We start from the raw sequence: 25,506 nt of genomic DNA on the forward strand, positions 1-25,506 counted from the left end.
ACCGGCCACCCAAACACCAGTTGGAAGATCTGACCAGGAGCGGTACTGGGGCCCAGGGTCCATTTAGTGTGGGGCTTTGTAGAAGCCGTAGAAGTGTATGCTGCACCGGGGCCCAACGCCCCCTCAAACCTAAACTCAAACTTCAGGTGGAGCTACAAGGAGTCCCTTGTAAAATGGAGTTGGACTCTGGCTCTGCTCTCTCCATTATCTCCCAGGACATCTTCAATTTCGTGTGCAGTCACAATAGGCAATGGGCCAAGCTAAGGCCCTCTGACATAATTTTAACTGACTTTCAAAACACTCAAGTCAAAGTTAAGGGAGAAGCCACCTTGGCCGTAAAATTTAAGGGGTTTTATGGGCACCTGGATGTCATAGTAGTAGGGGGTCAGAGAACGAGTCTCATAGGACTTGATTGCTTTGATGCTTTAGGCATTCAAATAACTGGTATCAACTTGACACATGCTGCAACCCTTTCGTCAGTCTGCGAGGACTTTGCAGACATTTTTGATTCAGCCTTAGGAACATACGCAGGCCCGCCTATCTCATTCAAGCTAGATCCCAATGTAGTCCCATTAGAGTTAAGACTAGAAGGGTCCCTTTTGCCCTAAAGCATAAAATTGATTTAAAATTAGACAAGCTTGTAGAACAGGGTGTTTTACAACCAGTTGATGGTGGGGAGTGGGAAACTCCTATAGTCACTCCACTTAAGGCCAATGGAAAAATTAGGATATGTGCAGACTATAAATATACACTGAATAAAGCCCTTAAGCAACATGCTTACCCTGTCCCAGTGGTGAACCACATTTTAGCTTCCTTGCAAGAAGGAACCATTTTCGCTAAATTAGATTTAGCACAGGCCTATCAGCAACTGTGGGTTGATGAGGCCACAGCCACGGCTCAGACAATTGTGACTCACAGGGGGGCTTTCAAGGTAAAGCGTTTACAATTTGGAGTTAGTGTTGCCCCAGGCATTTTTCAGGGGATCATGGAACGCACACTTAGAGGCATTCAGGGTGTTTGCCCTTATTTTGATGATGTACTTATTGCTGGGGAATCCACAGAAGTGTTAGTCAGCAGGCTCAGGGCTGTTTTATAGAGACTTCGAGAAGCAGGCCTCAAATTAAAGAAGTGTAAATGTAGTATTGGGGTCCCTTCAACAGAATTTCTAGGATTTCGAATTGATGCTAACGGTATTCACCCTGCTGAATCCAAAGTGAAGGCCATTAAATTGGCTCCTAGCCCTAAATCCAAAGGAGAGCTACAGGCATTCTTGGGCATCCTCAATTTCTACCATGCTTTCCTGCCTAACAAAGCTGCATTGGCAGAGCCTCTTCACAGGCCCTTAGATAAAAAAGCTTCATGGGAATGGACGGGCACTCATGAGAAAAGTTTTCAGGACTTAAAAGCACTGTTGTCAGCCAAATCCACTATAACTCATTTTAAGGAGTCTAAACCAGTCTGCTTAGCATGTGATGTATCTCCTTATGGGGTGGGGGCAGTCTTGAGTCATTTAGAAAAAAATGGAACACAAGCCCCCATTGCATTTTATTCAAGGACACTGTCCTCTGCTGAGCGTAACTATGCTCAAATTGACAAAGAGGCCTTAGCCATTGTAGCAGGAATAAAACAATTCCATGACTATTTATATGGCAGAGACTTCCCAGTCTTTACTGACCACAAACCACTGTTGGGACTTTTCACAACAGACAAACAAACCCCCCATATACTTTCACCAAGAATGTTGAGATGGTCTATTTTCTTATCTGCATACACATTTAAATTGATTCACAAACCTGGTAAAGAAATGGGCCATGCTGATGGCCTCAGCAAACTCCTACTGCCACTAACAGAACCAGACCTGGCCCCTGCAGCCAGAATTCTGTCCATTCAGGACCTGTCATGTACCTACAACAATGGATTGTTTGGCTAACTATGATAAAACCAACTATGGCTTAGTACAACATTTGGATTCAGCCCATCGTTTTCCACATTTCTTCTGTTATATGCAAAGCTCATTTCCCATGTATCTTCACTTCAAGTGGACCAGCTAGTTCAAAACCCTCTATTCCCAATGCAAAAAGAGAGGCATAGATAAAATCTAGAAAAGAACATTTGTAATGTGACTATAGTTCATTGCTAGCATGCATTGACATTTTCTGTAAGTAGGTTGATCATTGAACCTGTGGTGTACTTTTAACAAGAGATTTTGCTAACACTGTACTTTAAACCACAAGTCACATTAAATTACACTGCCTGCAACATACAGGAGAAAAATGTCCAGGGGGAGACGGATCTACACTTAAGCAAAGGTTGTGTAACTACCATACCCTTTGATTTCCTGAAGTACAAAGATCAAAAAAATGTTTGTGTCCTAGAGAGAGGCAGAGAAAGGAGAATGAAAAGGTGCGTGCACATGCACGCACACACATATTACACACACACACACACACACGTCACATTTGGCAGATAGTTGTCAGTTTTTACCAGAATTTTTTTTATTTGGGGATACACTGAAAATTTAATTGTATTACTAAAAACACAACCTTGAAGTTAATGTTTCTTTCTGCTTGTGTTCTTGTCTTGTATTTGTTTATTAAGCAATGGCTTGGATTACTGATATGTGTGCCAAGTTCCCAGATCAGTTGATGTTGTCTAACTATAATTGCTCTACCTGAAGAGATAGTTTTCCTCAAATTGTACGTATTTGGTTTGACATGGCTCTGGATGATGGTGCTGAAACTGCCCGTCCACTTGACATGGTGAACTGCAAGCTAGCCAACCACATTTATCTGGGCATGTTGTATGAATGCCACCCTTATGGTTAGTTTCTGATTCATGTGGTGGATGTAACTAGAGTTAGATGAATTGAACAAACCATGATTAACAGTGGTCTATCATGCAAACATGGTGATTCTTTATAGCAGTATCTATCAAATCCAAGCTCAAAAATGGCACAATGAAAGCCAATGGAGTCCAGTGCTTTATTTGCTTACACCTAACAGAGAGAATCTCACCGGACTAAAGCTGCAGCCTATTAACCCAATAGATATATCCTGAGAGATTCTAGGGTGGGACTACCCTGAACCTCTTCCTACCCCATCCACTTTGGGATTGTGCTGTCTCATTAATCTGGGCTTTTCTCTGGAACGTGCTGCCTCCTCCCTGGGAAACTGTGATGCTCATGCCAAGGTTCTCCCCTTACTCCTTCTCCAAGTGCATATTCTATGCAAAATGCTACAAAACATTCTTCTCTCCATAATAGTTCTTCAGGTAAGTTCTTCAGTGGATATCAGAAGCAGTTGGAGGAACACTCATGTTCCTCCAACTTTAAACAAAGGTGTCGAAGTCTCTTCTATATTCACGTTAAACTTCCACGAATCTGGAGATCTCTATCATGACATCTCTATCTGAGTACAGATAAAGAACAGCTACATGTTACAGTGGTCTCTTTTTCTAAATCTCATTTATGCTCCAGTAGGGAGAAGTAATGTGTAGAAGCATGTCTGTTGGAAAGCTGAAGTACACAGTCTTGTTCCTGGTTTCTGGATTTAATTTCATAGCACTGCGATTTTTCCCATTTGATGAACTGCCTCTTGTAAAATGGGAAAACTCATAGTGGAATGGCATCACGGCATACTATTCTCTGTTCCTCCAGAAAAAAAAAATTAGCTCCCAAAAGCCTCAACTGACATGGCCAATGATGAGTGTTCAGAGGAATTACAGGCAAATTTCAAGGCCTAGAAGGCCTTACGTTGTCCCCGAGTCATCATATATGTTTTCTTCAATTAAAGAAGGTCTCAGTATAGGTAGTCCTTGACTTGCAAGCAGAATTTCTGCTGCTAAGCAAGGTGGGAGTTAAGTGAGTCACATACAATATAACAACCTTTTTTGTTCATGGTTGTTAAATGAATCATTGTAATTCTTAAGTCAATTATGTGGTCGCTAAGTGAGGTTGGCTTCCCCCCCCCCCATTGATTTTGCTTATCAGAAGCTGGCTTGGAAAGTTGTAAATGGTGATCACGTGATCAAAGATGTTACAACCATGTAAATACATGCTGGTTGCAAAGTGCCCGAGTTTTGAATATGCGACTGTGGGGATGTTGTCATAAGTGTAAGGACTGGTCATAACTTACTTTCTAGAATGCTGTTATAACTTCAGTCACTAAACAAATGGTTGTAAGTCAAAGACGACCTGTACTCTCTTTGTTGATATCCATGCTTCACTCTCCAAGACATAATCATCTTTATGTTTTTTATGCGGAATGGAATTCTGATGCTTGACATGAATGAGAAACTCAAGGTATTTTACAACTTTTACTTGTCATTCAAAATTGGGGGGGGGGAGTATCTCAGCAAGACAAGGTCTTGCCGGCTATTTCAATTGCTACCAGTAAATGACTATCAGAAAAACAAATCTGAACTGTTCATCACTTATTCAACAAGTAGAACTAGACCTTCCATATAATCTGAACAAGAAATCTCTTGGCTTTTTTCAAAAACATTTTTTTGGGGGGGTCAATCTGATATCTGATACTTTGCCCTTACAGAAATTCTCAGAAACAAATTGGATCAACTTTTAACAGAGTGCTTACAAACCAGAAACCTCAGGTAATAATCTTATTGTACTGGACCAAAATGGAAATAATTAAATAAAACTAGATGTTAACATTCCTCACTAAGCTACAGTTGGTTAATGTTAAATATTAGACCCAACTGGAATGTCAAAACAGTTAGAGTTCCCCCTCTAAATTTTTGCTTAAGACCAAGGGGAAAAGGAGGCAAAGTGGGAAAGTTAGGCATCATAGGGAACTTATTCTATATGCATTTTATATTAGTCTTAAGATGGAATACAAGATATGATATTCCATGATAGTAATTCTGTGGGGAAATCTATCCTACAATTTCTTAGTTTTCTTCATCTGTGAAATAGTTTTCTTTTTCTATCCTATTCTCAGTGTACTGTACTTTAAAATTTCTTTCACTTTTCATTTGGTTATGTTTTCAAATGTTTTGTGGAGGTGTGTGCTTAAACTGGTGTTGCTTCCTTACATGCAGTTCCATCATTCTGAAGCAATAAAATAAAGTACAATTATAACTGCATAACAACAAACTACTATACTGAAGAAAAAAACATAACAGCCAACCAAATATGTATGGCTAAGGTTGGATTTAAACTCATAATCTCCTCCTTTCTAGGCTGATGCTTTAAACACTAGATCAAACTAGTTTTAATTTAAACTGGCTTTTAATTTAATTTAATAATTTAATTTAAACTGGTTTTTAATTTAAGACTTAAGACTGATTTAGAGATGTTGAAATATACCTTAGCTATGACAGCCAGCTGGATTACCTTGGATTAGTCATTCTCTTAGCACAACCCATTTCACAAGGTGGTTGTTGTAGGGGAAATAGGAGGAAAATGTGTTAGATATGTTCATCACCTTGAATTATTTGTAAAAAACAAATAAATAAAATAAACACAAATAAAAAAACCAAAATAAATGTTTCTGTTTTTAAGAGTTTCCTGAAGCCTAATCATGTAGAGGCTGATCAAATTTCAGGGAACAAATCACAGCTGTCAGCTCTAGCCCAGTCTGAGTCTTTTAATCCTCTAATTATATAATATTTAAAATTTCACATCTATGTCAGCCAAAAACAATTAGCACAAAACATTATGGCTAATGTGATTGCACCCTTAATAAGGTATACATATTTAGATTTTATGATTGTGCAGGTGCTGCACTTGTGACAGGGAAGTAGCCAAAGTTCAAAAAGCCAGGCACCTGGCAAAATTTCAGTTTGTTTCCTATACAATACAGGTAACACAAGATTCTTTCAAGCTCTCCATTGTTCCAAGACTGGGTAAAATATATATCTTAAAAATGACTTCCTTATTCTCCAACACTGAGTATTTGAAGAAGCTATACTATTCAAAAAAAGCTGCATTAAGTATGCAAATTTTTACATCACGTATTACTTAATATCCAACCAGCAAAATATTGTACCAGTAAATGAACATTTTAAACTAGTATCGCCTTTTATGACGAAACCTTGATACTTTCAAAATGGTTTGGTAGAAACAATCCAGATCTTGTCCTCCCTGAAGCAGAAAGGTTTTGATCTGGTGCAACATTTTTGCAGGCCGAGGTGGGTGATTTTTGTAGGCTTCTTTTTCTACCAATCCTTCTGCAGCATTTGTGATTAGCAAACCTCTCAGGAACAGGAGAACGGAGTGCTTAGTGCTGTAGGAAGAAGTGAGAATTCTGAAAATCACCTTTGCCGACCAATGAAACGTCCATCAATGCTCCTGACTTGAGAGAGCAAACATGAGATCCAGTGCACTGGATTCAAGCTTTTGATGTTTTATTTCCTGATTGTTTTGCTGGAGTTCCGTATGCAACTGCAAACATTTATACAATTCTGAAGATCATTAGTTTTTTTTTTTAAAAAAATAGCTTACACATTAGAAGTACTTACTGCATTTGTCTGTTCTATTGAATGTCATTAATCATATGACTTTTTGATTGTTTGTTTGTTTTGGAAAAACTCAGCCTAGATTGGCTAATACAAGAATAGATTATTAAGCAGTGTCGGTTGAAAAGCTATATTAGAATAAATATTAATAATAAAATAAATTCCATAAAGAAATAAATATATGAAATCCAGTCACCATACAATGTTACATAAAGGCAAAATGAGGAATACTGTATTGCTTGCTTATCTAAGTGGATTTTTAAGTTTTTCTTGAAATCAACTGATGTCTGTTTACTAACTTTCTCTCTTTCTCTTTCTCTCTTTCTCTCTCTCTCTCTCTCTCTCTCTGTGTGTGTGTGTGTGTGCGTGTTTGTGTGTGTGTGTGTGTGTGAGAGAGAGAGAGAGAGAGAGAGAGAGAGAATGAATTTCCAGAGTTGGTGCTTGTTCCTTAGAATGTCTAGCTCTTAGTTGTTTCTAATTGCATCTTCTTTCCAGATGGCATTCATAATATACTTATGTAGGATCAAGAGATCTCTCAGTTGATATGATCATGTGAAAGTCAGTCCTCTAAGTGGGCAGGCAGAATCCACTATGTTAAGAAATATAAGTTAATACAAGGCCTTCAGAGTTACTTCATTTCTCAATGAAATTTCATAACTTCCTATTTCATGACTCCAGTATATTACCCAGACAATTCTGATTTATTTAATGTGCAATATTTCTATCAGACCAATATTGTTCCATTTCCTCGAAATGGCAAATTCTGTTATATTGTCCGTAAAACTCAACAGAAACTATTTAATCACTTTGTTCACTTTCATAATTCTATCAATGACCTGAACTTTGAATTTGGCTTTGAAAGTTACAAGAAGCAAGTTCTACAAGGTGGGAGAGATGTCAAATGCCCTTGAAGCATTGCTGCCATGTTCTTGACCTTCTGTAGTGCTGGGTTTCCTTTGAAGGCATCCCCACACAAAGGCATTATTGTAAACTATTGGAGAGGAAACCAGTATGACAGTGAAACAGTCTATCTATAATAGCAGACACTCTTAAAGTTAATTTCTGGGTGCATTGTTTCCAAATATCCTACAATATGTCCATGATTAAAGTATTTTTCTGGTTCTCTCTAGTGTCTAACTTTCAAAATCCGATCCTATCATATTTTTAAGAATTCAAAACATAATTCTCAAATGCAAAAGATTCTTAAAATTAATTTCAATATCTTATTTCAAGTCTATCTGGACCCTTAGCCTTTTTATAACTTTCCAAAATCAACATTCTTACCACCGTTTTGATGTATGTTCCAAAAAGGGAGATTTTGTAAAAAAAACTTCTTAAACTTATATTTAACACTTCTCTTGCTCAGGTTTGGAGGAAATTCACCCTGTGCTATAAACAACTTATCCATTCAAAGATTACTAATAGCTGAAAAGCAGTTAAGAAGCAATTTCAAAATGTCATGAAGAAATGAGGCTTGGCGGACCTTATGTTTACATAGGCTGCATTACAGCTGTGAGCTTGGTTGAAGTCTCTTGAATCACAGCCACTCAACTTATGATCTGACTATAAAAGCCTTCATTCCTGAAATCTACTCATAAGAAGTAGCTGCCCAGATTACAAGTACAATCTCATGATCTCCTCTTTTCTTGAGTGACTTTGCCAGCCAGAATTCACCATCTGGCTACCAATCTGTGCTGCAATGCTGCCCCCATGCCTTCAGTGGCATCTAGTTTGCCATAAACCTTCACTGGAAGTCAAGCACCTCACTCTTCATGGAGCAGTGGTGCTTCACTCTTACCAAAAGAAGCTTGCCATCAAGATAGGAACAGAGCAATCAAAACAGAACCATCAAAATCAAAATCAAGATCACGTAAAGTGTTAATGCCACTTTACAATGCCTTGGTAAGGCCACACTTGGAATACTGCAACCAGTTTTGGTCACCACGATGTAAAAATATTGAGACTCTTGAAAGAGTACAGAGAAGAGCAACACAGATGATTAGGGGACTGGAGGCTAAAACATATAAGGAACGGTTGCTGGAATTGAGTATGTCTAGTTTAATGAAGAGAAAGACTAGGGGTGACATGATAGCACTGTTCAAATATTTTAAGGGCAGCCATAAAGAAGAGGGGGTCCAGCTATTCTCCAAAGCGCCTGAAGGCAGGACAAGAAGCAATGGATGGAAACTAATCAAAGAGAGAAGCAACCTAGAACTAAGGAGAAATTTCCTGACAGAACAATTAATCAGTGGAACAACTTGCCTCCAGAAATTGTGAATAAATAATAATAATAATAATAAACCTTTATTGTCAAAGTACAACATGTGTACATTGAGATTAGCTGAGCCTCCCCCCGTGCTCTCTCCCCCCAACACACAGTGACAACAAACCCTCCATCCTACCACACCATGTGAACCAACTACACCACACACCGGCCTCCCAAGTCAGTTCTGCATAAGTTCACAGAGATTATGTCCCATTTAAAAGCCCACGGATAAAAGCTATTTTTCAGCCTGTTGGTACGGCTGGCTATACTCCTATATCTCCTACCCGATGGTAGGAGAGTAAAGAGATACTGTCCAGGGTGTGAGTCATCCCTGAGAATCTTCCTCACTCTTCCAAGGCAACGAGCCCTGGTGATGTCATCCAGTGGTGTCAGGGAACAGCCCACAATGTCTTGTGCTGTGCTCACTACCCTCTGTAATACTGAAGTTTTTAAGAAGAGACTGGACAACTATTTGTCTGAAATGGTATAGGGTTTCCTGCCTGAGCAGGGGGTTGGACAAATGACCTCCAAGGTCCCTTCCAACATCATCATCATCATTATCATTATTATTATTATCATTATTATCATTATTATTATTATTATTATTATTATTATTATTATTATTATTTTATTTGATGAGAGGTATAACACAAGGAAAACAAAAATAATCTTGTTGAACCTCTTCAGCAGATTGTAAGGGAGAACAAAGTCATCTCAGTGCTATGTTGTAATCTAAAGCTATACTGAAATCATTACCCAGAAGTGCTTGGAGATGCTCAGTGATTATCCACTCAATCATATCATTAAGAATGGTAGAAACTGCATTATAATTGTTAAAAAACAAGAATTTAAAATAGATTTTTCAATAGGGGGCACATTATTTCAAAAAAGATGGCATAATCTCTGGAAGAAAAAGAGGCCTGGACTGAGGGGTTTTAAATTTTTAACTTTTTGGGCTATTAATTGTTGTTTAATTTTATTTTAACTCTATTTTAACTTACGGTATATTGTTTTTTAACTTTGCCCTGTAAACCGCCCTGAGTCCTTCGGGAATAGGGCGGTATATAAAACCAATAAATAAATAAATAATAAACAGTATGAAACATTTCCCTTAATGGACTCTTCCCAGGCAGATCTAGCCAAGAGGAAGCAAAGGACAGTGTATTAATAGCAGCTTGAAATTGTCCAGTCTACCTAAATTAACAAGGAAACAAATTGATCCAACAAAATTTGAAAAATTGATGTGGTGGTATTATCCTACTTTTATCAGAATGTGTGTCTTCAATCTGCTTGAGAAAATATTTGCAAAGCCATCATAGTTTGCTGCCAAGAGCATGAATTGGCCTCCCCTAAGCTTAGCAAGATGCATCAGGTCCTGTACCACTCAACTTTGTTTTTTTTATTCTCAAAGCCATGGTAAAAGTATTCAAGTGTTCTTTGTGTTTGCTCACATTCACTTTTGGATTTCTATCACCCGGATTCTAGACATTTGTTTGCTTCATAGGCCAACATTTCTTAGTAAACTACATGCTTGATAAGCAGCCAGAGATCACTTGGGAACGAAATGGTCTATGGCCTGAGAAAGCTGGACATAACTAACAAGGCTCAACTGAAAAGGTTTGGTAACATAGCAAACTGACTCTGAAATGAATTTTGGAATTTCACCAGATCCAGAAGGCACCACAGGTGGGTTCTTGCAGTTGGCCTGCATGTTTGCAAGACAGAGGGGTGGGGTAGGGGGGAACCAACTGAGGCTCCTTCACCAAATACTAATTGATCTATGATAAGAGAGTCAGCTTTGGCTCCCCCATCCACACAGTATCCACTTCAATGAAAAAAAAACCCACACAACTGCAACCCCCCCCCAAAAAATACATCAAACAATCTTAGTTGATTAGCAAAGGACGTTATCCAATGCAGCAGGTCCACTTATAATGGTCATAGGTTCCCCAGCTGATTCTGGAAGATGGGTATCAGCATGGAGGTTTAATTCCCCATGCTGATCTGGAGAATCTCAACCACCAAATCATCACAAATTCTATTGTGTATAGGAACTCATCTTAGATAAAATAACCTTTATTATTATTATTATTTTACTGTGGGCACAACGGCACACATCAAAAATGAAATTTCGTTGCCTGCTCTCAAAGTGAAACACATACATGCCACAAACCTAAACATACTATATACAATCTTCAAATGGAAACATTGCTATTTCTGCAGGGTTTACTGATTTTTTATAAATACTTTCTAATTATATGCATATGTGCATGTATTTATGTACATATGAATTACTTTTTAATAGCTGACTTGTCAAGTTTAAAACAAAACTCTAAAGCAAATGGCTGCTTGATTTTACCTAATTAAATATCAACAATTATATCAAAGTATAATTTTTAAAAAGTGTTTCATAACCATTAATATTTTGGTAAAACATGGCTTTAAATTACACAGCTAAAACATTTAGAAAGTTAAATAGAAGTTAACTGTGTTTATGATGAAACTATGACCTATGTTAGCATATTTAACAACTAAAACAATAAAATTTGAGTTAAGTTATAATGAACAAGTACATATAGCACAGGAATTTTTGTCAATCCATTTTATTGTTGCTTAGTGTAAACAATAACATAATTTACAGAAGTTATACTGTGGTCCAGAAATAACAAAAATAATGTTAATACAGATCAATGTATTAAAAGAAAGATGATATCTTAACATGCTTGTTCTAATTCTGTTTAGGGAATGAAAATCCACAAAGTAGTAATTTTGGAATTGTCAGGAAATTAATCAAAGAATCAACCTGAAAATAAGGAGAAATTTCTTGACAGAACAATTAATCAGTGAAATGGCTTGCCTTCAGAAGTTGTGTGTGCTCCATCACTGGACGTTACACACGTTGCAACAATGACAATGCCATCACCATTTCACTACAATACTTTCCTCTAGAGATCATTGTTTCTTAACTTCAGCAACTTATGATGTGTGGATTTCAGCTCCCACACTTCAGAGTTCAACTTCAAAGCCTGAGGTAGAGCATACCATATCACACAGTCTTTATGCATTAGCCATTATGCAGAATAAATCACCTGAACCCATCTAAACTTTGTGTATTTTTGGATAGGATCCTTCAATTCTTCTTATTTTATTTGGACAAAAGTAATTGAACAGTTCTTCATTCACGAGTCAACTAAAATATGCTATTTCAGTGGTAAAAATAATATCCTGTAATAATAGCACTTTTCATTTGTCATTGAAGAACTGATACCAGGAGTTATCTCCCTCAAGAGCTATGGAACTTTGATTTTTCTTAATCTTCTATTAAGATAATCTTAATATAGATATTTTATTTCTTTCTGGAAAGATACTTTGGGTGGCTTTTGTGCCTTTTATTTTTCTTAGCTTATTTAGAATAAGATAATTTTGAAAACAACAAACATGGCTGGAAGGAACAGCAATTATTCTCAATTCAAGATGTACTCCAATCCTGAAAAGATGCTTAAGTATACTGATGTTTACATTTATTAAATTTATAAGCTCATCCAATTCCTTAACGATTTTGGATGATGTGCAAATAAAATAACACCTAAAAAAAACACAAGTAAAATATCACCATTGAAGTCCTGATGATGAAAACTATCCAGTTTAAAAACAATGCAAGACATATACAGGACATTCCTCCACCCCACCTTCTAAACTAAGTACTGCTGTACAAGTGGTGTGATGTTATGTACAAAACGTAGGTAGCCAAATACATTTATTAGGTTTTCTAAAGCGAATGTTGTATGTCTTCACAGAATGGCAATTGCAATTTTTTTCTGAAATAAGAAAATGCACTCACAAAAACATGATTTTTATACAGAACTCTTCCTTTTCCTATTAGGGCCAGTAGAAAAAAAACTTTTTCAGAGTTAAAGCACTGAAGCATTTGTGTCCTTAAGTTTCAATTATTCATTTTTAAAGAAAAATGACACTTCTGTTTGAGGTATGGACAGACAGTGTGCCAAACTGGGAAGAAAATACAACTCATTTGCAAAAATGGCTTCTTTTTCCTTAAAAAAAAAGGGAGAAAATATGAACTTCTGGCTTGTGTTAAACTTCAAACAAAACTCTCGATTCAGCACCAAAAAGATGACTTCGTATTAACTCTGCCTACTACCTATGACAATCAATCACCTACACCAGGGGTCGGCAACCTTAAACTCTCAAAGAGCCACTTGGACCCGTTTCCCAGAGGAAAAAAACACACTGGGAGTCGCAAAACCCGCACACGCACACAAGGGGGGGGGAGCTTGATTGAAGAGTTTAATTAAAAAGAAATAGAGGTTGCTGTGCATGAGTTCCCTCTCTCTCTCTCTCTCTCTCTCCCACCCCCCTCTCTCCAATCTTCTGCTCACCTGGCAAGGTGGCTTCACGCAGTTCTCGGACAAGCTGACACACATTCTTATTGGGCTGGCTCTCCTGCCCTGCTTTCTGCTGCTTCCTGCTTCCTGTGGAGAACTTGTCAGCTTCTCAGAGAACAGTGTGAGTTTTACACACACACACACACACACACACACACAGAGAGAGAGAGAGAGAGAGAGAGAGAGAGAGAGAGAGAGAGAGAAAGAAGGGAAGTGCAAGTGCCTCTCTCTGTCTCTCTCTCTGCAAATGGCGGAGCACAACTGGGAGCCGCAGGAGAAGGCTGAAAGAGCCACATGCGGCTCCAGAGCCGTGGGTTGCTGACCTGTGACCTACACTGTTAGCAATCCAGGACAGGACTGATATATAGCATTAATGACAAAACAAAAGGCAGTCGCAACAGTTATTCAAAGTCAATCCTACATAGAACTGGATAGCATGCCCCTGTGCAGGAATGAACAAAGGAACTTTTAACTAGAAAAATAGTTTCTAAAAGGAAAAATCAATTATCAAGAATTTTGAAACAGGATAAAATTTATAATACAATGTCAAGCTGTCCACATTCACACAGGTTGCATTCTAATACCATTTATATAAAGATGGAAAATTATCTCACAAAGTGGACAAGGTAACTATACAATAGAAGATACATCCTCCAAGCCCATTTTTTCTGCATTAGTCGGTATCATGAGTTTCATATATTCATAAGTGGATATTACAAACAACTGGGGTGCATTTATGTTTGCTTACAGCTACAGAAGTGCATTGCTCCCGACAGTTTTTTAAAGACATAATTTACACTTAAGATATAACAACACCTACAGGCAAGATTTTCCCTGAAAAACAATTGGTTCTATTTAGTGGTTCCACCTACATTTCAGGTAATTCTTATATTAAGAGTTTTTAAGTGTGCACCTAAAATATAACTTGTGAATCAAAAAAGACACTTTTGGGAACAAGGTCACATGTTAAGGAGACTGGTAGAATTTAATAGAATTCACCAACAATTCATAAATCAAAATATTCCAAGTTCAAATTTGAGAGCCAGGATTTTTGGGGTTAAAAAAAATTGTGCTCAAAAGTTTTGCCTCTATGTTTTTCTAAACTTGGGTCAAAAGGGTGCCATTTATTCCATCTTCTCAGTGTTTCAACACTTGTGATTATCTCATTTAAAAAAAAAATCCTGCGGGCTACGGAGGACTTGAAAGGGCATTAGCCAATGTCAGTAACCAAAAAAGTATACAGTACTGTTGCTATCCTTATTCTCTTTGTGGACTGCATTGAAAGAAATCAGTGTTGTTTCTTTATCTTGACAGCTATGCTATACAAACTGGAAATGCTTGATTTTTTTTTAAAAAAAACCCTTGGCCATTTTTCCTGTAAATTGCACAAGGTAGCATTTAGTATGGATTACTAAACTATGTAGGTAAAAAAAAACAAGGAAGTAAGAGCTATTTCAACTTCCCATTATTCTTTATGATGAAATTGTGAAAACTTTCCTGAAATGTATTCATTTAAAACAGGGGTCCCCAACTCTCAGTCCATGGACTGGTACCGGGCTGTGGCATGCCAGAACCAGTCCACACAAACAAGCAAAGCCCCATCTGCAGGATGCAGGTAGCACCCAAAACCAAGCCCCCTCCAGTCCGTGGAAAAACCTCTCTCCACTTAACCGGTCCCTGATGCCCAAAACGTTGGGGACTTCTGATTTAAAACACAATATACTTGAAATTGTTTGCTAAAGAATAGCTGCAAAAACATATTCTTCCTTCAGTTTTTCTAGCACATAACTTACATTTATGGCATAAGAAACACACACGGACAAGATTTTTCCTGTAAATCAGTTTGTTCAAAATAATGGTCCTTCTATATATTTCAGATAATTCTTAGATTACACATTAGAGTTTTTAAGTGGGCACCTAAGATGTAATTGTTTTAATAGAGTGTTCTGAGTTGGTCTACTTTCTTTCGCTTAGGCCAAACACCTCATGTTTTGTTTGATGCAATTTTCTATTGTTAATATGGAATGTGTGGAAAATTAAATCTATGAAATCTTTGGGTGGGTCTCTCTCAGTCCAACCCACCTCATGGATAGTTATGGGGAAAGCAAGAGGCAGGAGTACAGGTAGCGCTCTCATTACTATAATTGAGCCCACAAATTTGATTGTTATGTTGGGTGATGAAACCGTGCCCTACAGGTGAAACTCAAAAAATTAGAATATCGTGCAAAAGTTCATTTATTTCAGCAATGCAGCTTAAAAGGGGAAACTAATATATGATAGACTCATTACATGCAAAGCAAGATAGTTCAAGCCGTGATTTGTCATAATTGTGATGATTATGGCGTACAGCTCATGAAAACCCCAAATCCACAATCTCAGAAAATTAGAATGTGAAAAGGTGCAATATTCTAGGCTCAAAGTGTCCCACTCTAATCAGCTAATTAAGCCATAACACCTGCAAAGGGTTGTGAGCCTTTAAATGGTCTCTCAGTCTGGTTCAGTAGGAATCACAATCATGGGGAAGACTGCTGACCTGACAGTTGTGCAGAAAACCATCATTGACACCCTCCATAAGGAGGGAAAACCTCAAAAGGTAATTGCAAAAGAAGTTGGATGTTCCCAAAGTGCTGTATCAAAGCACATTAATAGAAAGTTATGTGGAAGGGAAAAGTGTGGAAGAAAAAGGTGCACAAGCAGCAGGGATGACCGCAGCCTAGAGTGGATTGTCAGGAAAAGGCCATTCAAAAGTGTTGGGGACTTTCACAAGGAGTGAACTGAGGCTGGAGTCAGTGCATCAAGAGCCACCACACACAGACGGATCCTGGACATGGGCTTCAAATGTCGTATTCCTCTTGTCAAATCACTCCTGAACAACAAACGTCAGAAGCGTCTTACCTGGGCTAAAGAAAAACAGATCTGGCCTGTTGCTCAGTGGTCCAAAGTCCTCTTTTCTGATGAGAGCAACTTTTGCATCTCATTTGGAAACCAAGGACCCAGAGTCTGGAGGAAGAATGGAGAGGCACACACTGCAAGATACTTGAAGTCCAGTGTGAAGTTTCCACAGTCTGTGTTGATTTGGGGAGCCATGTCATCTGCTGGTGTTGGTCCACTGTGCTTCATTAAGTCCAGGGTCAATGCAGCCGTCTACCAGGAGATTTTGGAGCAATTCATGCTTCTTTCCGCAGACGAGCTTTATGGGGATGCTGACTTCATTTTTCAGCAAGACTTGGCACCTGCCCACACTGCCAAAAGCACCAAAACCTGGTTCAATGACCGTGGGATTACTATGCTTGATTGGCCAGCAAACTCGCCTGACCTGAACCCCATAGAGAATCTATGGGGCATTGCCAAGAGAAAGATGAGAGACATGAAACTGAACAATGCGGAAGAGCTGAAGGCCGCTATTGAAGCATCCTGGTCTTCCATAACACCTCAGGAGTGCCACAGGCTGATAGCTTCCATGCCACGCCGCATTGAGGCAGTAATTGCTGCAAAAGGGGCCCAAACCAAGTACTGAGTACATATGCATGCTTATACATTTCAGAGGTCCGATATTGTTCTACGTACACTCATTTTATTGATTGCATGTAATATTCTAATTTTCTCAGATTGTGGATTTGGGGTTTTCATGAGCTGTACGCCATAATCATCACAATTATGACAAATCACGGCTTGAACTATCTTGCTTTGCATGTAATGAGTCTATCTCATAGTTTCCCCTTTTAAGTTGCATTACTGAAATAAATGAACTTTTGCACGATATTCTAATTTTTCGAGTTTCACCTGTATTTTAACTTTTTTGCAGAGGTCATTAAGCAAACATGGCAATCATTAAATGAACATGCTGGCTGTTAAAACAACCCACCACTGTTCACTCTGGGGCAGTTTTTGCTGGAAACTGTTTCTGGTGAAAATGTCGTAAACTGCCATCATATGAACATGGTGCACTGCAGATAGCCATAAATGCGGGCTGATTGCTAATTGGCCAAATTGGGTCATGTGACTACAGGAGGGGAGGCCTGCACATTGGAACTATGAATCTGGATCTAAAGTCCATTTTGGGGTCCATCATAATTTTGAATGTTTGCTAAGTGACCAGCCGCAAGTCAAGAACTACCTGTATTAAGTATGCTTGCTGGCTTGAGTTGAAAGAAAGGATATTTCAACAGCAGGTATTTAAAGCAGTTTTAATGCAAAAGTATTACTGGAAATCATTAACAGGAATTACTGTCCCTGATTCCACTTTCTGTTTCTCAGGATAAGTAAATATGTGTGCATGTATATGAATAAAACAACAGAAAGAAACAACAAAACAACAGAAACAATGAGCAGTTGTGGCTGATCCGTCATTGGAGGTTTTTAACAGATTGGACAGCCATTGGTCTGAAATGGTAGACTCTACTGCCTGAGCAGGGGGTTAGACTAGAAGACCTCCAAAATCCCTTCCCACTTTATTATTCTGTTGGAAACTATTTATCAGGGTTGCTTAGAAGGAGTTCATGATAGTTTACAATATTGCACATTTCAATATTCTTTTACAAACCGGAAGGAATACTAACATTCAATAAAAGCATAAAATATTTTAATTGGCACCAACTTCTCCAGGACTGTTAATTCTTTCAGTGAAAATCCTGAAAGCAAATGCATTTATGATCGTACCGGAATGTTACAGGTAATACATTCTTTGTTTTAGCCATTTTATATTCTTTATAAAATGGAAATAACTTCATTTCAAAATCATATCATCTCTCCAGTGTTCTGGATATTAAATAAGCTCTCTGCAAGAGGCAAAGGAATACTCTGCCTGTTACTACACAATATTCCACTCATCTACCCCATCTCATCTCACTTGTACTTAAGAAATTAGAAGCGTAAAGGAGGCCAGTACAAAATATTCAAGACAGTATTAGTTTGCATGTTATGTCATTCATGAGAACACAAATGAAGTAACATTCTTCAAACTGCTGAGGCAGCTGTTTTGCAATATAGATGCAGCAGCTTTGAAACCTGTTATTCTCAGCATGCATCTGCCTGGCTAGCCACTTTGCTTTGCTGGTGGTCCCACTGTTAGTATTATCTGTGCATGCACATACACAGACACCCAGAGATAGCTTTTGATGTGCAAGCCTTGCAAAACATGTGGGTGCTTTCATACTGTTTTTTTAAAAAATCCCTTCTTTTGTATACCTACATATTGACAAAGGATCTCTTCTGAATACTTTGCACAACCCTACCAAAATATAGATTTTAGGGAGCTAACATTAACTCCATAGGCCCCTATTTCTTGCCATCTCTTAATAAAGTGCAGTGTCACAACTGTTATATTTTCATAAATAACATGCAGTGTTGAATTTTAAACTTTTTATCTGTGATGTTCTTCATATATTCAAAATGGTACAGATACAGCTGACAATAGATATGGCAAATACTTAAAGCAGAAGTTACAGGAGAACATCTAAGTAATGTGCAGACAGATAGCATTTTATCCATTTTTTCATCTTTCAAGGGAAGCAGAGGGCGTCAACTTCTACACAGTAAGCCCTTTAGTCCCAACGTTAAACAGATGCCGAATCAGAAGAAATATATTGTGTTTGCTTTCTGAAACTAGAATCCATTTATTAAAAGGGGTTTTAGCCACTAGGTTCAGGCAAGTAAAACAATGATTGGGACCAGCGGCTATTTATACATACTTAACAAAAACAGATAATAAAATCTAAAAAAAGGATCTAGCAATAGTCCCCTACCGGTCACACAATACCTTGTGCAGGAGTGACAGCAGGAAATCAACTTTGTTTCAGTAGGCTGTGTAACATCAACTTTGACCTAATTCAACAAACAGGAAAACATTATTATCCAGAACAGAACCATCTTCAATATCTTTACACATCAATATGAATCCCATGTTTTATTGACATTAGTTCTCTTGTTCCGGTTAAATACAAAAGAAAAGAACAGAGATGAGGCAAAGTTGCAGTGATGGCCACGTAAAGCCAGTAAGGCAGGGGAACGGTCTTTCCAAAGGGGCAGATCCACAGGCCATGACGTATTCCATCTCGAACATGATGCGAGGTCCAGGAGATAAACATCATCCAGGGAAGAAAGCACCAGGAATCCTTCAGCTTGAGAAGATGCATAAGGAACTTTAACATCAGGCACACAACTGGAATCACAGTAGAACAGTGAAGAAATGGTCTTTGTGGGAGAGTCAGGGCAGCCTGGGGGGGGAGAGGAAAAAAATGATACAAATGTAGCTTGTATTGGAAAGGAAAAGCATGCTGTTTTTCAAGAGGGGAAAAAAAGGTATGTAACAGCTGCACCAACTAAGCTGATTTGCATTTTGACTAAAATCAACACATAAGTCAGAAAGTATTAATTATCAGGATTATCTGTCAGTAGAATTTTTATATTTAATGCTTTGCATGTTCTAGTATTCGCTGCTATTCCACGTTTTGGTAAATGCAGTTCATTTAACTGATAGCTTGGACGCATTCTCTGGTTGCTAGCCCTGGAACTACCATTCATTTTAAAAATTTACTTGACTGCTGAACTGGGAACAAGGGAGCGATAAGTAATACTGATTGCAGACTTCCTTATTTTGGCAAAAAGTTCTAATTCTACACTTTTCTGGCAGACTTGGGAGTTAGTTAAGTAAAAAAAATGACAATTCTAAATGAACAAAAATAAAATCTTTCAATTTAAAGTTGTCAGTGAGAGTACCTATTTGAAATCATTTATAAATAATCCTATTTCCCAACTTCAGCCAAAATTGTTTGTACATAGGTTACAAATATCTGATTAAATAAAATATTGCTCGCATATGTGTACGTTGACTAAGGTCTATATGAAGAGAATCTGTTATGACAACTACATAGTAAGTATGATTCTGAGTTGTTTACACACTAACTATCCTGCTGTACTCTTTAGCAATATTATTGCAGCTTGAACTCCAGACAATAGAGAAATGTGGGGAGATCCAAGATCCATATTTCCCATGAAAGCTACCTGGGTGTCTTTGGATTAGTCACAATCTCTCAGGCCAGTTTACCTCATAGGGTTGCCATTGTGGGATTATTTATGAGGAAGCATTTGGGATAATACACACACACAAACAAACATTAGCTATTATATCCCTACTGCAGGAAATATTCATTTTTTTTACTGTAATACAAAATACACAAAGATCTCAACTATTACTTTTGTTGCATTATTTCTGATCAGTGTTTGATATTGATAGACCTGTCATGATCAAAAACTTTATGCCCTGAATTATCAAAAGACAATAAAAAATTAGGGCACCCAATTGAGCGTTTTAAAAACTTGCTCCTTCGAGGTTTTTTTTTAAAGCAGATTGTCCTTAAAACCTTAGTTCTAGACCAGATGGATATTTTGCTGTTAAATAAGGCAACTACTATCTTTAGTCTGTTTCACCTGTAGTTGGCAGGTTATGTGAACCAGAACTAAGGAAATTATGATCACAATGAATGGATAAAACCTTCAGTGCTTCCAGCTATCAAACTTAAAAAACCAAGTCACTTGAATACATTAATCCTACTGACTGAAAATTTGTAAATAAGAGTTAAATGAGAATTAGAAATCCTGCATGTAAAATCAGTACATTCAAATTCTTTTTCAAGTATGCCATCTACTGGAAAAAGGTGTGATAAAACAATTTTATTGCTACCTGTTTTAAAATGCTAGAGGGAAGATCTTTAAAAAATATCAACATTGAATGCTAAGATATTTCACTCTGCTGTGTGATGGTAATTTTTATTTCAAATATATCTTTTTCTCTTAAATACACAATCCAAAAAGAGGGAACACAAACCAAAAATTAAATCTTTTTTTTAAATGAAATTTTGAAGTAAATTCTTCCAACTGTAGTTTCTTAACTGAGCACACCTCAATTACAATTCTCTATCAGGCACTTTTAATAAATTATAATTTTATGATAGCACTATACTTTTACATACGGAAATTACAAGATTAAAAAGCCTGAATGTTAAACCTGATTTTGTGGTTGGCCAACCTGCCTATTAAACAGCACAACAAACCTTGCTATTATTCCAAAAATCTTGAAGTAAGTATCTGAAGTGTGTGGAACGGGACAAGCAGAGCAGCATTATCAGAGGATTATGCTTAGTTGATTATACAGTTCTTATAACTGATGTCATGCTAGTTTCCCCCTCCTTAGCTAAGGAACCAACCAAGCAGCCAACCACAACACTGCACCAAGATGGTTAAGGTCAAATAAGGATGAGGGCATCAACAGGTACTCAGCACAGAAACAATATAATGCACAGTTTTTCCGAACAACCAGACTGGACTGTTTTTATTGATTCTCAGTTTTAATATTCGCACTACTTTTTAGAAAGCTTTCCATTTTTTTAGCCATGGCATTCAACTAAGAGATGGAAATAGTTGATAAACAATTAGCTTTCATCCTCCCCAGGTTAAATATAGGTGACAATGAAGATAGTTCTGGAGAATAAAATTTTTTATGGTTATCCCGTCGCCAATTTAACTGTGAATTTTTTATTGTTTGTTAACCCATGGATTTCTCCACATAATGTACTAAGTCAGGAAAAAAATCTAATAAAGAAATAAAGCATAATGTGTTTTGTGTGAAGGCAAGCAATGCGGTATGAAACCTTAACCAACACTTAGCGTTATGACTGAACCAGGCTATTCAATAAACTACTGTGAAAACTAGCCAAAGTTTAAGTGCACTCCCCATGAAGCAAATACTAAACTCCAGAATTTCCTCCAGAAAAACCTGGGAAGATCTGCCTCTGGGATTAGACAAGCTATGCTATTTATTTTCATAGCAAACACATCTTGTAAAGCCAGTCCGTATCAAACTGTTTATGTCTAAGAATAGAGTGAATGAGTGAATTCACTCTAAAACTAAATGTAAATTATTCCCTAGCTTTGGACAGCAAACAGCATGAAAAACTGCCCAACTTTCTTTTTAATCAAGGAGTCATCAGGGTGGCCACTACAAAATACTACTTTTATTATACAATAAAAGTTGTAACTTAGACGTCTACTAAATAGATTTGCTAAAACTTGACATGATTTTAATATAAAAAGTTTTAAACTATTTTTTGCAACATTTATATTACTATTTAAAGTATCTTCAGATTTATTTACTCATAAATATTCTAGAAATTTTGCTTACCTTTAATGAAAAGGAGCCAGCTAGAATAAAATGATCCATATCAATCACGGAGGAGAGGAAGCCAGCTAAAATTACTTCTGTAAAGTCACTTTTTTTCTTGAGTCCAATCACTATTGCCCATGACCACAGTCCTATAATACCATGCACCATATTATCAGACAATGCCCGCAGCCAGTAAGTTTGCTGAATGAAAGAAAATTGTAGAAGTTTATCTGCTAAATAGCAGAAAATCCCCAGTCCTAGGCTTGAAATAACAGATGCTGTGCTGAACAACTGGAGAAGAGCATGGGCTTTTTCAGTCTCAGATGCCATAGCAAGCAGCATGTCTCCATGCACAAAATCTCATCAGGGTACATATAGCCCATTGTCTGTAAAATCTTGAGTCATTCTGTAATTATCACAAAGAAAGCTTAATGAGAAGCCTTACCAATTCTGATACTCTTCTTCCTAAGCAAAAATATAATAGAAATCAGTGAACTAATTATCTCTGTACACACATTTTTTTAGGTCACTGTCCCATAGACAAAACTTTATACCCTGGATGCACAGTTTATAACATTTTTTTGCATTTTGACATCACTGTATTATTTTCAAAAGTTGGAAATGAAACATTTGCAAGAAAACAAGCAAGCTCAGAGAACACCAAGAATCTTTTCTGATTTTTATTCTACTTTTCTCTCTTAAGATCTTTTAAATATCTTTAAATGTTGGTTTGTCTAACCTTCCTCTCTAGCAAAAGTACATATGGTTATATACATTTATCTGCATTTGATAAATTTATTTTCATAAAAAAGCACTTTTCAATTATTTTTGGAAGGTAAACACAACATATGCTGATCAATTCTTAAAACAGAATTGCAGAACTAATAATAATAATTAAAATAATATTAAAATATTATTAAATTATATTTAACAATGCTTGTTATTTGTTATAACATGTTTAAAAAGTGGCTATTACCATTGTAGCATTAAGTGTCTTATCTGAGAGTAAAAATTTAACATATTCTTTTCCTTGTCTTGATTTTAAAGTAGGCCAGATTATATCTTGCTTTAGTGATTTTATAAAAGCAATTCCATGCTGAATTCAGTACTCTAATCTTCTGATAATATTTTGGCCTGTTCTAGCTTTCAAAAGACTTGTATTCTAATGTTTTAGTGAAAAAAGAAAAATAATGCATATGAATTTAATAACTATGGAAAATGTACATCCCTAAGAAAAGCTTAACATTATACTTCAAACAGTGCACCTGATAATTTAGGATAACAGCTTAACTAAAAATTATGTTTTACGGCAGAGCAATCACTCACAATATAAATAAATTTTCAACTTATGTTCACTTTTCTAGTTGTGATATTCTGTTATGCTGTTTTTTTAAAAAGTTATGTAACTACTTTAGATACCTGTTGCTGCTAGCAAAAGAACAGACTGAAACTGAGATTTTATAGAAGCTGTAACTATCTACAGGATGGGATACAAAGATCATGTTTAAAAGCATTTTGAATTTTTTTATGACTGAGACCAGAAAAAAATACATGCAAAGTTACCAACCTCCAAAATGTGTGGACTTATATGCTTCGGGTTTTCTTTATTTTACCTGATGTGCACCATGCGTCAAATGAACCACGGTTCATCGCCCTCTGATAGGGAGGTTTTGATTTACCCCCCCTGACAGTATGACTATTCTACTTTTTCCAGTCCTCCTTTTTACCTCTCCACTTGTGTTTAATTATATAATTACTGCTGTATATAATCTGTGATCTACCTTAAAACCCAACCCTATTAATGTTATTGTTTTACCATTCCACTTAAGACATATTCCTGGTTTCTGGTACCTTCATTTCTACCCACTAAATCAATTTATACCTTTATTTAAATCCCAGGAGAAATGTTCATATGTACGAACATATGAAGAATGGTTGCAGGATTTGGGTTTGGCTAGTCTAGAGAAGAGGAAGACTAGGGGGTGACATGATAGCAGTATTCCAGCATTTGAGCAGCTGCCACAAAGAAGAGGGGGTCAACTTATTTTCCAAGCACCTTAAGGCAAGACAAGAAACAAGGGATGGAAACTAATCAAGGAGAGAAGCAACCTGGCATTGAGAAATTTGCTGACAGTGAGAACAATTAACCAGTGGAACGAAGCTGTGAATGCTCCAACACTGGACGTTTTTCAGAAGAGGCTGGACAGCCACTTGTCTGAAATGGTATAGGGCAGGGGGTCTTCCAACTTGGCCCTTTTATGACTTGTGGACTTCAACTTCCAGAATTCATCAGCCAGGCACACTGGCTGAGGAATTCTGGGAGTTGAAGTCCACAAGTCATAAAAGGGCCAAGTTGGAAGACCCCTGGTATAGGGTTTCCTGCCTGAGCAGGGGGTTGGGCTAGATGACCTCCAAGGTCCCTTCCAGCTCTATTCTGAATTTGAATGCCGCTGGCTGCTGCTCCATGCTCCCCTAAGATGTGAACATCTACACCAGGGGTCTTCAAACTTGGCCCTTTTATGACTTGTGGACTTCAACTCCCAGAATTCCTCAGCCAGCTTCGCTGGCTGAGGAATTCTGGGAGTTGAAGTCCACAAGTCATAAAAGGGCCAAGTTTGAAGACCCCTGATCTACACCATTACTTAACCTCCCTTCCCCACAGGCCTCGCCTGCCAGAACGGCCCCTCAGGAGCTCAGCTGGCGAGGCTTTATCCAAGTGCCGGCCGAAGATGCAGGGATGGAGGCGGGACGGGGCGGGGAAGACATGGCTGAACACGGCCCATCCTCTGCGATCTCTTGCTGCTGAGCGCAGCGAGGTTTTCCCCTGTTGAGTTTCTGCCTTGGGGAAAAAAGGCAGCCCCACCCTCCACCCCCAGGAGGGAAGGGACACTGGCCGAGGGCCACACTGGCGATGCTCCTCGCACCCATCCCTCTCGCCCACGAGGCGCCTCTCGGCCAGCCCGGCGTCCGCTCGCAGCTGGTTCTTCCCCAGCCTCGGTGCTTTTCCGGATTCCCCGTTCCCTGCCCCCCTCCCCCCCGCCCGCCGCTACGGTACCTGCGCCCCACTCACCTCCGGCAACGCTCATTCACCGGCAACGCGCGCGGAGCCTTCTGGGCCGACCACCGGGCTGCGGAGATGAGAAGTCCCGCCCATCCACCTCCCTCCCTCCCTCCCTCGTATTTCCCGGTCTCCGCCTGCCGGC

The 25,506-nt window shown here is 38.1% G+C and overlaps 1 protein-coding gene across 2 annotated transcripts in view; it reads right to left on the reverse strand.

Annotated features, from left to right (window-relative positions):
* The window catches only part of TMEM267 (transmembrane protein 267), a 55,952-nt gene extending 30,545 nt beyond the window's left edge, over positions 1 to 25,407 (reverse strand). Inside the window, exons 1-3 of one of the 2 annotated variants that reach the window (XR_014024864.1) lie at positions 25,374 to 25,407; positions 22,322 to 22,768; positions 18,902 to 19,358 (exon numbers count right to left, since the gene is read on the reverse strand). Coding sequence is in view for 1 of the 2 variants with exons in the window: in XM_081315691.1 (XP_081171817.1) it covers positions 19,023 to 19,358; positions 22,322 to 22,645 (660 nt within the window). In the remaining variant the exon portion in view is untranslated. Of the gene's footprint in view, positions 1 to 17,275; positions 19,359 to 22,321; positions 22,814 to 25,373 lie in introns of those variants that run through there. The other variant, XM_081315691.1, reaches the window with a different exon arrangement.
* Positions 25,408 to 25,506: the final 99 nt, after the last annotated feature.

Source organism: Vipera berus (assembly GCF_964194415.1).
Source record: "Vipera berus genome assembly, chromosome: 2".
Lineage (NCBI taxonomy): Eukaryota > Metazoa > Chordata > Lepidosauria > Squamata > Viperidae > Vipera > Vipera berus.